This window comes from Acanthochromis polyacanthus, chromosome 5 (genome assembly GCF_021347895.1).
Source record: "Acanthochromis polyacanthus isolate Apoly-LR-REF ecotype Palm Island chromosome 5, KAUST_Apoly_ChrSc, whole genome shotgun sequence".
In the NCBI taxonomy this organism is placed as follows: domain Eukaryota; kingdom Metazoa; phylum Chordata; class Actinopteri; family Pomacentridae; genus Acanthochromis; species Acanthochromis polyacanthus.
This window is the reverse complement of record NC_067117.1, coordinates 38,158,464-38,173,408: the sequence shown is the minus strand read 5'-3', so window position 1 is coordinate 38,173,408 and position 14,945 is coordinate 38,158,464. Positions and strand designations below refer to the sequence as shown.

General features: G+C 40.7%; 1 protein-coding gene across 1 annotated transcript; it reads left to right on the top strand.

Annotated features, from left to right (window-relative positions):
* The first annotated feature begins 372 nt into the window (after positions 1-372).
* mych (myelocytomatosis oncogene homolog) lies at positions 373-7,370 on the top strand. The gene is made up of 3 exons (XM_022218381.2): positions 373-663; positions 2,002-2,560; positions 4,163-7,370. Exons 2-3 carry the CDS (start codon positions 2,017-2,019, stop codon positions 4,741-4,743), a joined length of 1,125 nt encoding a protein of 374 aa, XP_022074073.1. The 5' UTR covers positions 373-663; positions 2,002-2,016; the 3' UTR covers positions 4,744-7,370.
* The last annotated feature ends 7,575 nt before the right edge of the window (positions 7,371-14,945 follow it).

Here is a 14,945-nt window from a genome sequence, read left to right as displayed (position 1 = left end):
TATGTGCAATGAACGACATAAACAGATTTAAGTCGTCCTCACTGTCTTACTGACCACAAGGCAGGACAGACAGACAGACAGACAGACAGACAGACGGGCCACAAGACACCCGGCTTCTTCTCACAGGCCACGTGTGTTTCTGTCCCAACTTTTACCCGCCACCATTTTCCTGGAATCCCTCCCTGTGTCGTATCACTCCGCGTGTCGCGGAGAGATGGCGGGGGTAGACAATATAGTCCCCGACTTCGACAATATTAACAGAATTCGCCGTCGCCTGTGGTTTTTCCGTGCTTACTAAATCGAAAAGGCATCTGGAAGCGGATAAATGAGCGGTAGATTTTAACACCAACATCAGCCTGGCGTTGGTTTTGATGTTTTCGCGCGATTTTGGTGGCGGCGGAAGGACAATGTCGTGCCGCGGTTATACAAACCCAGCGACCCCAACGACCACACCTACTCTGTCTGACGGTAGCGGAGGAGGAAAAGAAGAAAACGGAGATACACACAATGCTTCCCTGTTCTAACTTTAATTTTACACGAAGAAAGTTAGAGTAAAAGAGAAATCTGTAGTTTCTTTTTTCTCGCCGTGGACTTAATTGGATATTTTCGACGTATTTCTACTCTTTTCCTTGTGAATTCCTTCTCCTTTAAGGACGGTTAAAGGTATGCGTGAGAGTGAACCGGGGTTAATATCCTCTAACTGACATGTGGAGCACCTCGAATTGTTGCGAGACTCGTGTTCAGTGGGTTTAGTGTCTGTCTTTATTGTGTTTGTGGTTCAAATTGTACTTCAGAAAAAAAAATAAAAAAGAACTGCCGGGTTTCACGTGGAGACCCGGCACCGTTCTACCCATGTGGAGTTTAAATGACCCTCACTGCCAGTCACCGTTTTGACTCTTAATGGGGCTTTTCCTGGAGATTTTGCTTTGATATTTCACTCAGTAATTGATTCTTGCATGCTGAATTTTGTTTTTGTGCATAAGTTACTTTGATAAATGCAACGTGATAGTCACGGCACGTGGTGTTCTAGTGTAGTATAAACAGTTAAATTGAGTGTGGTGCATTCACTGACCTCAAGGCAGCAGAAAATATGAATCAAAACGTCGAGAAAGATTTCTGCTAAACACACTGCTGCTTTGTTCTCCCACCACAGCCTGCTATACATGCACATACCATCAGACGTCATAGGAGTATTATATCAGAAACTCACCCTTCCTTCTGAAATCAGCTATCTGCCAGTCTCCTGCTCCAGTTGTTCGTTTAGTGATAAATAGATTTTTTAGGGTGTTATTTTGAAGTTTTTGTGGTTAAGAACAGTCATTTATAACAGCAGACATAAGCCAGCACGTGTACTGATTGGTTAATGTCATCTTACAATATCCCCTCAGGCCTTCTGCGGAGCAAAATAGCTTTTTCCCGAATGAAGTTGTGAAAGTGATTTTTCTGTGGGGTTGCTCAATAATGTGTGTGTGTGTGTGTGTGTGTGTGTGTGTGAGAGAGTGAAACAGCAGCAGAGGTTAGAAGTGTTGAAAAAAAAAAGCAAACATTTTCTTTTTTTCCTGTGGAGTATAGTGTTCTATGTCAGCAAGAAGCAGCAAGGCTTGTTTTATGGTAGTTTTTGTTAACTTTCTGGGAATGAAAATGTAAATTGTGGAAAGAGGTGGTGAGTTTCTGCTCCTGTCTCCCCCAGCTGTTCCTATGATGTCATGGGCAAGGGGTGTTAATCTTTGGGGTGATTTATGGGCCTCCCCAGGCCCAGTGGGGCGTGGCTATAGTGATGTAAACACAGATAAAAAATGTGGCACGCTGCTGGTTGGGGGCTCAGTGTGGAAAAACTGGTTTGAACTTTCACTACAAAACTTAGTGCTGCTTTTGGCCTTCACTCCTTTAAATGTTCTGCTTCACACACACTACTGGATCAGCTTCTCTGGATTTTATATTTATAAGCTTTACTCCTCTCTGATTTTAGTTTCTTCTGTTTTGTTTTTTTTATTCTTGCAGATTCTGCAGTCAAACATGTTGCAAAGTTTCTCTCAGTCGCAGGACTGGCTTTACTCAGAGCCGCTGCTGTTTGACGATGAGTTCTGCCAGAGTTTGATGAAAGACCTCCAGTCGCTGCCAACTCCCCCTCAGTCTCCCCCCATGAAGGCTGGGCTCTGTGATGGCAAGCCCCTGTCCAAGGAAGATCAGCTGAGCTATGTGTCAGACATTCTTCTGGAGGACCACGACATGCAGCTCAACTGGAACTGTGACTTCTTCCACTCCGATGCTGCAGAAAAGGGGGGTGAGCCCAGTCAACCCTGCTCCCCTCTCGACGAGGGCAGTGAGGACTGCCTGTGGCAGTGCTTGTCATCCGACAAGGGTCTGGAGGAGAAGCTGGTCTCCACCATGCTTGGCTCAAGCCCACTGCTGTCGGACATCGACACCAGCATCTTTGAGGAGATTGCAGGCTCCACACTTGACTGCCAGAATCTGATTGATGCTCAGGAGCCAAGCGAGGCCACTTCAGACTATGGATCAACTGGTGGCGAGTTGTCAACATATTCATCCAGTGACTCTGGTGAGTTTAGAACTTATCTTCATTTTATGTTCATGATTTTCACTCAAAATTTACGTTTAGCTAGCAGATGTGGACTTGTTTTGTGGGGTCTATACTTTACCCAAATACTGCCTTTTTAAATTCATCTTGTGTTTTAAGTTTTAATGCGAATAATCAAGTCAGATTATAGTCTCATTTTTTGCCTTGTTATTTTGTCACTTATCAGTATAAACGGTCCTCGTCCAGAACAGCTTCACTGGCATCTCATTGATAATTCACTGTTAATGTTTAGTGACACTGAGCCCTAACTGTTCTTTGCACTTTGCTTATCTATGAGTCAGCCGCCTACCTGTAATCTGCAGAAGCCTTTATGCCTGGAGATGTTATTGAGGCATAGGCGGGGCTTAGTTGTTGACTGACATGATTAGATGAAAGCTTTTAGGGGAGGTAATTGACTGTGTGAGTCATGTTCAGCGCTAACAGTTGTGACTCCATCCATTCACGTCTAATGAGTCATTTTACCAAATTGAGCCCTGCAGCATCCCCAGCTGTAAACCAGAAGTGGCAATTATGCCACTTATTATTATGCCACAATTATTGACGTTTTTTCAGTTGTCTTTTATAGGGTTACTCACTGTTTAAATTTGATAACTTTTACTTTTCTGAATTTTTACATTTTATCTAATTTGCTCTCAAGCTATGCAACTGTTTTTGAATTTATTGTAACAGTTGACAGTTTCTTTTATAGCATACAAGCCCTGTCAAAAGTTTTAGGACACTTTCTCATTCAAATAAAGTAGAACATGTCCTACAACTTTTGACAGGGGGTGTATCTACCAAATTTGGTACACATATGCAGCACATCAGGTTGAACAAAAAAAGTCAGTGACAGCCACATTCCAAACCAAACAGGAAGTGAGCTATTTTGCGTTGAATGTCAGATTTTGCCCATTTTTCATTTTTTTTCTAGAGCGAACTCGTCCTAGGGGGAACTCCAATTCACTTCAAATTCGGCCAGTACATACAGGAGGCCTTAATGATCCATGTTATTAAAATCTTTTTCCAAAGTCAAAGGGCGTGTCCGTGGCAGCCTCTGGAATTTTGATCCTTCGCCATGAAATTTCAAATGCTGTGTAAATGCCCTGAACGTGCTCCAATCTGCCTGAAACCTTACATGTATGATCAGAGTCCTGTCCTGATCACATCCATATGATGAAATACACCCCCTGTCAAAAGTTGTAGGACAGGTTCTACTTTATTTGAATGAGAAAGTGTCCTAAAACTTTTGACAGGGGGTGTATATTTTTGGTGAACGTAGGGAGGGGTTCTTTAAATTTTGCTGTCTTGTATATTGACAAGAAAGGCTTTTTCTTCTGTTCTACATATTTCTGACTGTTTCCAGTATAAGGACAGATTTTCATCACTGACTGTGTGTAAGCCAAGTCCACATGGTGTGCTATGTGCAGTGTCAACACTGTTATGTTTGTGGTGTCAGTGCTACTCTGAAATGTCGTCACAGCACAGAAGTCAAAGCTGTTAAAATTACCACAAGGGTAAGAAAAGAGGGCTGGACCAAGAAAACTAATCTAACTCGCCTTTTGTTTTTTTTTAAAAATCTGACAGAAGAGGAAATTGATGTGGTGACGGTTGTGCGCTGTCCCTCCAGCCCCTCCTCTCTGCCCTCACGGGCTGACATGACTGTCCACCAGCAGAAGCAAGAAGAAGAGCAGCGAGCTCTCCAACGTCACCACTTTGAGATCCAGCTGCAGCACAACTACGCGGCTCCCTGCCCTTCCTCACCACCACCTTCATCCAACAAGCGCTCAAGAGGGAGTGACAGCGCATTGCGCTTCCACCACTCTTCCCGCAGCTCATCGTCTTCTTCTTATTCTTCTTCGTCGTCACGGTACCACCACTCATCAAGAAACTCAACAGAGACTGAGGATGAAGAGGAGCGGCGACGGACGCACAACGTGATGGAGCGTCAGCGTCGCAATGAACTGAAGAACTGTTTCATGCGCTTGCGTGACAATGTGCCTGAGCTGTCACACAATGACAAGGCATCCAAGGTAGTTATCCTGAAGAAGGCCAGGGACTGCATCTACGGCCTGGAGGGTGAGGGCCACAGACTGCAAGCCAAGAGAGACAAACTTAAAGCCAAACATGAAGAGCTGAAAGCCAGGCTCGTTGCGCTCCACAGCTAATGGAGCTTAGGTGTTAGAGACATTGTGGGGGAGTGAGGGTGGACAAGGGAAAAGACTTTTTTACAAAGATAGGGGGATGTGTGGGGTTAAAGGATGGCGCATGATGCTGTAAAGAGCACACAAAATTTGACATTTCAAAGACTTCATGGTAACTGTGTTTACACACACACACACACACACACACACACATGTTTGTTTTTCTATACCGGTGGGGACTTACCATTGACTCCCATTCATATCTAACTCCTAACCCTTACCCTAATCCTAACCTTAACCATCACCAAATCAATGCCTAACCCTAAACAAACGTTTTTGCACTTTTACATTTTTTATTAACAACAATATGGCCAAGAAAACGGTGTTGCCACCCGTGGGGACCTCATTTTAGGTCCCCACCGTAAGACAAGTCCCCACCTTTATAGCAAATAGCCAGGTCAAAGTCCCCACCGGTATAGCAGAAACAAGTATACACACACACACACACACACACACACACACACACACACACACACACACACAGTTTCCCTGGACATTGAACACAGCACACTCATTGCCTCAGAATTGATCATTGTCATGCCTTGACTGCTGACTGTTGTAGAGAGTAGGGTGATTTTTAAAAGATAAAAGAAAGATTGAGTGTGCAGACTTTTTTTGTTGTTTTTGATTGTTTTGTTTTAGCAGAATGCACACTGAAAGACAAGGACAATGTTGTCTGTTGTTTTGTTTTTTTGACTCATTACATCTGAGTCTTTACTTTGGGGATGCCAAATGGCACAGATTCAAGTGAAATTAAGCCAGAAGTTCCTGTTGGGCTGAACAATGAGAAGCCAGAGTTGTTCAGTGTTCAGCAGTTGAATGAAACTTGAATGTTGTTTTCAGGATGTCTTGTAGCCATATTAGCCAGTGATCCCTCCACTCTGACAGGTGTTTTATGGTGGCGTTGAAGTTATTTGGACAACTATACATCTGTTAAATTCCACTTCTAGTGCTGTTTGATCAGGGTGAAGGTTCTTCAGTGTGCGTTCAGCCTATCTGACCTCAGGCGGACCCATGGGCCCAACGCTGCTCTGTTACCAGGGTAGAATGTATTAATGACAATGTGTTGACCAGGTTTGATACTATTGACGTAACAATGTGCAGCCTCAGTTCAGTTCACTATCGTGTGTGTGTGTGTGTGTGTGTGTGTGTGTGTGTGTGTGTGTGTGTGTGTGTGTGTGTGTGTGTGTGTGTGTGTGTGTGTGTGTGTGTGTGTGTGTGTGTGTGTGTGTGTGTGTGTGTGTGTGTGTTTTCTTGAGTTGATCTCTGTAAAGACTTGTTTGAGTTCAGAGGCAGCCATATTAAACAGCATTCAGGTTTTATGGAGAGTGAACTGAACTGTAAGCTGTGCTACTGTAGCAAAGCAGCCAAAGTTGGCACAGAAAACCTCTTCACAGAATTGTATTCTTGCATGTTGTGGCATATTATTTAAAGGTTCTGGTTGGAGGATGCTGAAACGGCAGCAATACTGTGACAATTAGTTTTGTTACTTATGGAATAGTCATTTTGCTATGTGTCAGTGAATAAATATCATTGTGATTCATTAGTCAGTGGCCATTGTTGTACACCTGCTAAAAGTAACTGGTGTAAAGTTTTGTCAGAAGAAGACATCTTTTTTTTTGATGAGATCCTTGAGTATCTTGTATTTCAGCTGCAATTCTATCTCACTTTGTTCACAGATATGACAATTTTTTTTTTTCCACGAAACTGCTTTTTACATTTACAAGAGCCCCTGACTTTTACCAACATTCCTGTGTTGCAAAAGATGAATTACTTTCACTGGTATTGTTTTCTGCCCAGTTGAACTCACATGGAGACAAAGTAGCCGCTGAAGAGAGCTGTAACACCAAGTAATGTTTTAAGACTGTACAAAGTAACATTTATGGCTGTATGTGCTCATCAGGAGCCTGGATTGGTTTAATATCAGGCATTTTTGTAGAATGTGTACTTGCCACTGTTATCTCTTATGCTGTTTGTAATGAATTTGGCAAATGGAAAATTATTGGCACATGGTTGTCAAATGTCTTAATGCATCTTGTTTTTTATTAAGAGTTCTTCCTCCTTGAGTCTAAGAAGACTTAACAGAAACTGATTTGTAGGAATGAGAATAGAGGATTTTGGTATTTGAAGAACCTGCTTTGCCTTGAAATGCATTTTGTTCAGTACTCCTTGTCTCTTTTGTTTGATAATGTTGCTGTCTCGTGAAAATGTCTTCTTTCAACAACAGGTAGTTTATCAGGGAAGCTTAAAATCCTTTTTCTCCTCATCTTTGTTTAAATTTTCATTTTGTCGTGGTTTAGTCAGATAACTGCCTTCTGAGGATGCAGTGAGGTTTTAACAAAACAGCAGGGATGATTACTTTCTTTTATTTTTGTAAACTTAGCAAACCTACCTCTACCTGGCTACAGTCGGGGTTGTAATATTTTGTTTTTTTTCCTGTGTTTTAAACATTGTACAGTTTATTTTTTTAAATGTAAATACTTTTCTTATTGTATCATAAATTATTTTAGTCTTTTATTCTTTTTTCATTTGAATTTGTGGAATTTAAAAGAAAGCACTTTTATAGTATGTAATTAAAAGTGAAAATGAGAGCTGGGAAGCCTATGTTTTTCTTATACACTGACAGAACTTGAGCATACAGTATGAGAAAGATTCTCTTATTCATTTTTACCATTTTCAATGTCATATTTAAATCTGGTGTGTGCATTTAAAGTGCAACTCAGAGCCTCTGTAAATTCACAGAGACTTTGCTTAAGTCGCTCAATCACATTCATAAACATTTATTTTAAACATCAACGATATGCATAAATTCAAAAGTTCTTGATCTTTTCACTGATTTGTCAAACCATTATTGACTAGAAACGCTAGAGTACACCTCTGCTCGGTGTTTGGCTTTTCTAAGGGATAGGTCTCAATTTGTCATACCAGTAATTATTACTGTAACTCACAGAATTGTGTGTCTCAAGGCCTATGAGATACCAAAACAGCGCCCATTCTACACAGTGGTTGATAGCTGTGCTTTGCTCGTAGCTGTTATCGTAGCCTCAAACTTCAGGAAGAAAGAATTGACCTTACCAGACCTGTTGAACATCTCTAACTGCACATCTTTAAATTATTTTGCAGTCACCTGAGAAAATTTATAGGCACCTTCAGCCACTGATGGCTATCTTTTTCTCATATGGAATAATTATAATAACTTTCGTCATAATACTTTTCAAAGACAAAAGCAAAATGGTAAGAAACAATAACTGCATTAATAACAAAATGATGTTAAATAAAAGTAGACAGTACAGAAATAACAAGAAGTTCAAACATAATTGTACTTAGGGAAAAGCTGTTCCAAAGTCAGATAGCCCTGACTCCAAAGTGGTTTAAACCACTGGTACATCCTTACAGGTGTTTTCACTTGGCTAATTTAATTTATTGTCCTTTCAGACATTCTTTTTGCATCTCAGTTATTAGTATATACAGAACATCAAATTGCTCCACAACAACTTGCACACTGACAAGAGCCCTTGAGCCCTTTCAGACATGGAACACAACACTGCTCACTTTTACAAAAAAGCAAGCATGCAAAAAAGCCGCAAATAAGATTACTCTCGACAAATGAACCAGTGATTGTCTGTCCAGTCCAACCTGCTGAAGCTTCTGCGTGAAATATAATTGTTGCAGTCCTATCCTGTGAATGAAACTTGTTTTTAACGACTAATTCGCCTGTTTCCTCATCTCCCACACTCTCCTATCCTCTGACTTATTTAACACCACTGGAATTAGCACAGAAAGGGTTGAATTCAAGAATTATGGGAGCGCGCTCAAATTCCAAAACTTGTAAGATATATAATTTGATAACACATTATTGTCAATAGAATCTGCAACTGTTCTTGCTCTCATCATAGCCAAAGAGAATTCTTTATCCCTGCTGCTCTTTACTTTATAGTTACATTACAGTTTTTTTCGATTGCTATCACGCATTGGTCCAAACTGGAGTCACTCTTAACAGTCTGCAAAACAGAAGTCCATGTGGACCGAACTGTGAATCACTTTCCATTGCTTTCACACAAAATTCATTCAGCGACCACAGTCACCAAAATTCATGAACTCTTTTCTCACTTACTAGTTCACCACCTGCAAAACACTAGACTTTTACAGCACATTTTTCAAATGCTAACACACTTTGTTCACAACAGTTAAAAACACAATCAAAACAGAATAATGGGGAAAAACATGGGGAATTTCTGCTGCAGCCACATTGAAATCTATTGAAAATCATATCAAAATATTGAAAATTAAAATAAATGAAAAGATTAGGTAATTTCAAACACAGCAGAGTGTAGTTGTCAGCTGAAAACCGATGATGGTTTGCTTTTACATAAACCTCTCATTGGCCCATACAAGGCAGAGAGACTCATTTCTTTTTTAGATGACTTTCATATTCTACTTATGCCAGTAGTGGAGATTGGTCAAAGGGTAAGAAATACTACACTTCTTGTTGTGTGGGACAATGTGGCATTCCACCACTCTGCTGCAGTGACTGTGTGGTTCACTGCACAACTTAGGATGTCTGTGCTGTTTTTACCTCCATACTCGCCCTTCTTGAACCCCATAGAAGAATTTTTTTTAAAGTATGGAGGTGGAAAGTTTATGATCACTCCCCACACAACCAGCTCTCCTTGCTGGATGCAATGAATGCTGGGTGTGGAGATATTTCTCCTGAGGCCTGCCAGGGGTGGATCAGACACTCAAAAAGGTTCTACCCACAATGCATCAGAGAAGATCTAAGATGCGACGTGAATGGAAGCATGAGGTCAAATGCAGACGACGGGATGAATGTTACAGTTTACATGTGTTACTTACTGTTGTTGGTTTTTGAGTTTTATCTCTTGATTTTTATTCTGCTCCCTGAATTCTGAGATTCTGCTTTTTTTTTTTGTTTACAGTAAACTTTTTATTCTTTGTAAGGTCTCAAAGTTTCATGCAAAGGCACAGAGAAAACACATAAATGTTGTTGAAGTAAATTGCTGCATTCCTGATTCATTCTTGTTGCAATATAATACAATGATTTAGAGCACTCAAATGCAAAGATCTTATTTTATAATAAAATACTGATTTATCTAAAAAGAAATCCTTCAAACTTGAAAGATCACAATTAATTTCATGTAATGCTCCCTGTTGTTGGTATTTTGTAGTTCAGCGTGCTCAGAGTGACAGTGTTTGTTTCCTAAGTGCTCAGAATGACAGTGTTTGTTTCCTAAGTGAGAGTATTTTCTAGTGCTGTGGTTGAATTAGCTTATTTTGAGACATGTATGAAGTGTTTTGTTGGAGAGAAACAGTTTTGGGGATGAGATCAACTGTTTAGCTGAGATGCATGATGGAAATGCAGGCTGTGTTAAGAGTTTTGAAACTGTGACTTCAGTTTGGACCAATGCTTGTTAGCAATTGAAAAAAAACTGTAATAAGGGCATGAGTACTGAGTAGATCCTGATGATATTCTAAATGTGAGGTGAATTTAGCTGCTTAACAACGAAAAAAAACTTTTTATTCAGCCAGATCGAATTCTGTGTAAGGGGTTATTAGAAACTGACTAAACCATGAGAAATCCACAGTCCTTTTTCTGTGCAAGAACTGATCACCCTCACACACCTGTCGCCCTGCCATATCTCGATGCCCCTCCCAGATGTAGAGACATGCAAACATTTCCTTGGGGCCAAGTGTAAGGCTGCAGCAGCTATGTGTTGTGCAACCTTAGCTCGGTCCATGTGTCACAGTGTCCATGTGCAGCAGGTGGACATGTGCCAGGTGTGTGTGTGTGTGTGTGTGTGTGTGTGTGTGTGTGTACGTACGTGTGTGTTGTAGTTTCTTTGTTATCTTGTTTCTACACAGTGTAGGTGTTCCTTGAAAATGCAACCCTGGAAAAGCTTTCCTTAAATAGTTCTACAATCAAAATGTTGGTGTTCAAATATTTATTTGGTCTTTTCTTAACTTATAGTGGTAATAATACATTTTTATTGTGGAGCATCATCATTATCATCATTTAGGGTAAATTGAAAAAGAAAATGTTTGTTGCTTTGCTGGGATTTGATTGACAGGAAATGCATGTGTTTTAACTTCATATTTATTTTAAGTGTTCACAGAAGAGACTCTGACATTCTTTGTCAAACTCTTGTAGAAACTAATCCTAACCTCTGTCCACATGAAAGAACAAGCCCTGTCTATCAGTTCAGTGCTGTATTGAGTAAAGACATAAGGATAACATAAGTTAACATAAGGATACCTGTAGAGAGTGTTTGTATGTACAGCTATTTAGGCCAAGGTGAGTAGGTGGATGTGACTGCTGGGTGTGTCAGATAGCTGCTAACAGATTAGTTCAGATGCCATAAAAATCCTTTTCATCAGTGAGTGAGAGATTAGGCTTGTCATTTTACGAAAGAGTGCAGAGAGAGGTCCGATAGTTCACTCAAATGCGCGCGCACACACACACACACACACTGTGTTTTTCTATCATTGTGGGGACATACCATTGACTCCCATTCATATCTAACCCCTAACCCTAACCCAGACCAAAACAATGCCTAACCCTAAAGAAACGTTTTTGCACTTTTACTTTTTTCAGTAACAACATGGCCAAGAAAACACTGTTTAAACTTGTGGGGAACGAAATAAGGTCCCCACAAGTGACATTGTTTTTGGTTTTCCTACAGTTGTGGGGACATTTGACACACACACACACACACACACACACACACACACACACACACACACACACACACACACACACACACACACACACAGTGTTCCCACTCAGTCAATAAAATGTGGAGGTGAGAAGGTTGACCCAATTCAAGCATTCCTTTGCAGTTATATTTTCAATTAACAGGCTTTATGTCTTGTTATCTTGCTGCTGCTTCCAATGATACAATTGCAAATGTTTCAGCTGCTTGTCAGAGAAACTGACCAACAATTTACAAGCAGACTGACACCACCACATTTCAGTCTCACACATAACATGCTGCTGCTGTAAATATTCACTGAAACACCCAATTCAAATGAAATAGTCTTCAACAAATGTGTGAATTCCGCCACATTTGATAGCTAGAGTCAGGAAGAAAAAGAGATGATTCAACTGGGTGACACTAGACTGATCGGATACAACATCAAAACCACAGCATGGCATGGACATGGGAACTATGGGGGTGTCCGGTTATATTTTGTAAAGAGATGTTAGTAGTGGATCCTTTGGGTCTTGTTGGCCTCAGGGTGGTGTTTCCATTTGAATTAGTTTCTTCCAGTACATTCCACAAATCCTGCTTGGCGTGGGATTGGGGGAGTTTGGAAACCAAAGGTTCCTTGAGTGGGACCTGAAAAGTTTTTGCTGTGTGGTGGGTGACACCATAGACATACACACTAGACGCCTCATCGACTGGCCGGAACGTACGTCAATGTGTCCGCCATCTTGTGAGGGTCATTTGTCAAGCTGCATCACTGCTGGGCTTGGGGTTGTACAAACCGACAAAATAAAGACAATCGACTGCGAGGATTTATCTTCCACAGGGAGGAAAAAATTTTGTTGTTGTTGTTATGTATATTATATAACAATAGTTTGGGAGATAGATCAGCTGGAACTGTGGAAAATGCTATCTATTCTGTTGCTAAAGCTAGCCCTCAAACACCAACAACAACAATATTGCGCCTATTCGGTTTAACTAATGGAGGCTGTTTTAGTTGCCGTGCATAGAATATTACATTTCAAAAGAAATCAGTCGCTTTCAACTGAACTGTGGTCATATTTGACGGCTATGTACTAACTTTTTGCACATTTCGTTTCACCAAGGTGGATGAGTATGGAGCCATAATGCTGACAGTAAGTTTTGGCATTGAAAAATGTTGAATTGAAAACAAAAATACAAACATTGAACTTTCAGTCTTACTGGCAGTGTTTTCGCGGAGCCATAATGCTGACAGTAAGTTTTGGCATTGAAAAATGTTGAATTCAAAGCGCAAATACAAACGTGAACTTTCAATTTTACTGGCAGTGTTTTCACGTGAGGGGCGGGGGCTAGGGGGGCGGGGCTTATAGCGCGAGAACGCGCTTCTTGTTTTTGAGGAAAGGGAACAGGAGCAGATTGCCCTGTGCTGGCTAACGCCATTTTCGTTTGACCAAGCATGGATCAGAGTTCACCTGGACCTGGGACTTCGAAAACGCCAGTAAGTCTGTTTCTCTTTGTACGTATTAGTATATAGTATTTTTCCACACAGAACCTTGTGGCGTTAAAACCACTTTAGGCTTCATAGTATGCTAATTTAGCAAACATGCTAATGTTCTCTAAGCTAGCTAATGCATAATCAAGGATTTAGCCCGCAGAATCAAGGATTTTTACCTGCGTTTTTTCTGGAGGGGCTAAGTTGTGGCGAAATAATATTTAAGTTATTTAACCCGTTGCGCTTCAGTTGCGCTTCAGTGTTCCGTCCGCGGTACACTTTGAGATCTGCATAAGCAATTTGCTAAATGTCTGAAACTGCAAACGCGATTATACACACGTGGACAAAATTGTTGGTACCCCTCAGTTAAAGAAGGAAAAACCCACAATTCTCACTGAAATCACTTGAAACTCACAAAAGTAACAATAAATAAAAATTTATTGAAAATTAAATAATCAAAAACAGCCATCGCTTTTGAATTGTTGATTAACATAATTATTTAAAAAAAACAAACTAATGAAACAGGCCTGGACAAAAATGATGGTACCTCTATAAAAGATTGAAAACTATTTGACCAGAGTGACATGATTAACTCAGGTGTGTCATTTAATTGACATCACAGGTGTTTCCAAACTCATAATCAGTCAGTCTGCCTATTTAAAGGGAGACAAGTAGTCACCCTGCTGTTTGGTGAAAAGGTGTGTACCACACTGAACATGGACAACAGAAAGCGAAGGAGAGAATTGTCCCAGGACATCGGAAAAAAAATGATAGACAAACATCTTAAAGGTAAAGGCTATAAGACCATCTCTAAACAGCTTGAAGTTCCTGTGACAACAGTGGCTCATATTATTCAGAAGTTCAAGACCCACGGGACAGTAGCCAACCTCCCTGGACGTGGCCGCAAGAGGAAAATTAATGACAAATTGAAGAGACGGATCGTTCGAATTGTATCCAAAGAGCCCAGAGCAACCTCCAAAGAAATTAAAGGTGAACTCCAAGGCCAAGGTACATCAGTGTCAGATCGCACCATTCGTCGTTGTTTGGGCCAAAGTGGACTTCATGGGAGACAACCAAGGAGGACACCACTGCTGAAAAAAACTCATAAAAAAGCGAGACTGGAATTTGCAAAAATGCATGTTGACAAGCCACAAAGCTTCTGGGAGAATGTCCTTTGGACAGATGAGACCAAACTGGAGCTTTTTGGTAAGGCACATCAACTCTATGTTTATAGACTCAAAAACCAAGCATACGAAGAAAAGAACACTGTCCCTACGTTGAAACATGGACGAGGCTCAGTAATGTTTTGGGGCTGCTTTGCTGCATCTGGCACAGGGTGTCTTGAAAGTGTGCAAGGTACGATGAAATCTGAAGACTATCAAGGCATTCTGGAGAGAAATGTGCTGCCTAGTGTCAGAAAGCTTGGTCTCAGTCGCAGGTCATGGGTCTTCCAACAGGACAACGATCCAAAACACAGCCAAAAACACCCAAGAATGGCTGAGAGAAAAGCGTTGGACTATTCTAAAGTGGCCTTCTATGAGCCCAGATCTGAATCCCATTGAACATATGTGGAAGGAGCTGAAACATGCCATTTGGAGAAGACACCCATCAAACCTGAGACAACTGGAGCTGTTTGCTCATGAGGAGTGGGCCAAAATACCTGTTGACAGCTGCAGAACGCTCATTGACAAATACAGAAATCGTTTAATTGCAGTGATTGCCTCAAAAGGTTGTGCAACAAAATATTAAGTTATGGGTACCATCATTTTTGTCCAGCCCTATTTCATTAGTTTGTTTTTTTTAATAATAATGTTAATCAACAATTCAAAAGTGATGGCTGATTTTGATTATTTAATTTTCAATAAATTTTTATTTATTGTTACTTTTGTGAGTTTCAAGTGATTTCAGTGAGAATTGTGGGTTTTTCCTTCTTTAACTGAGGGGTACCAACAATTTTGTCCACGTGTGTA

What these genes read in the sequence shown, in the direction of transcription:
- mych (XM_022218381.2), top strand. Translation starts at nt 2,017, where the DNA reads ATGTTGCAAAGTTTCTCTCAGTCGCAGGACTGGCTTTACTCAGAGCCG. An exon ending in ATATTCATCCAGTGACTCTG is followed by an intron (nt 2,561 to 4,162) that starts GTGAGTTTAGAA and finishes AAAATCTGACAG; the next exon opens with AAGAGGAAATTGATGTGGTG.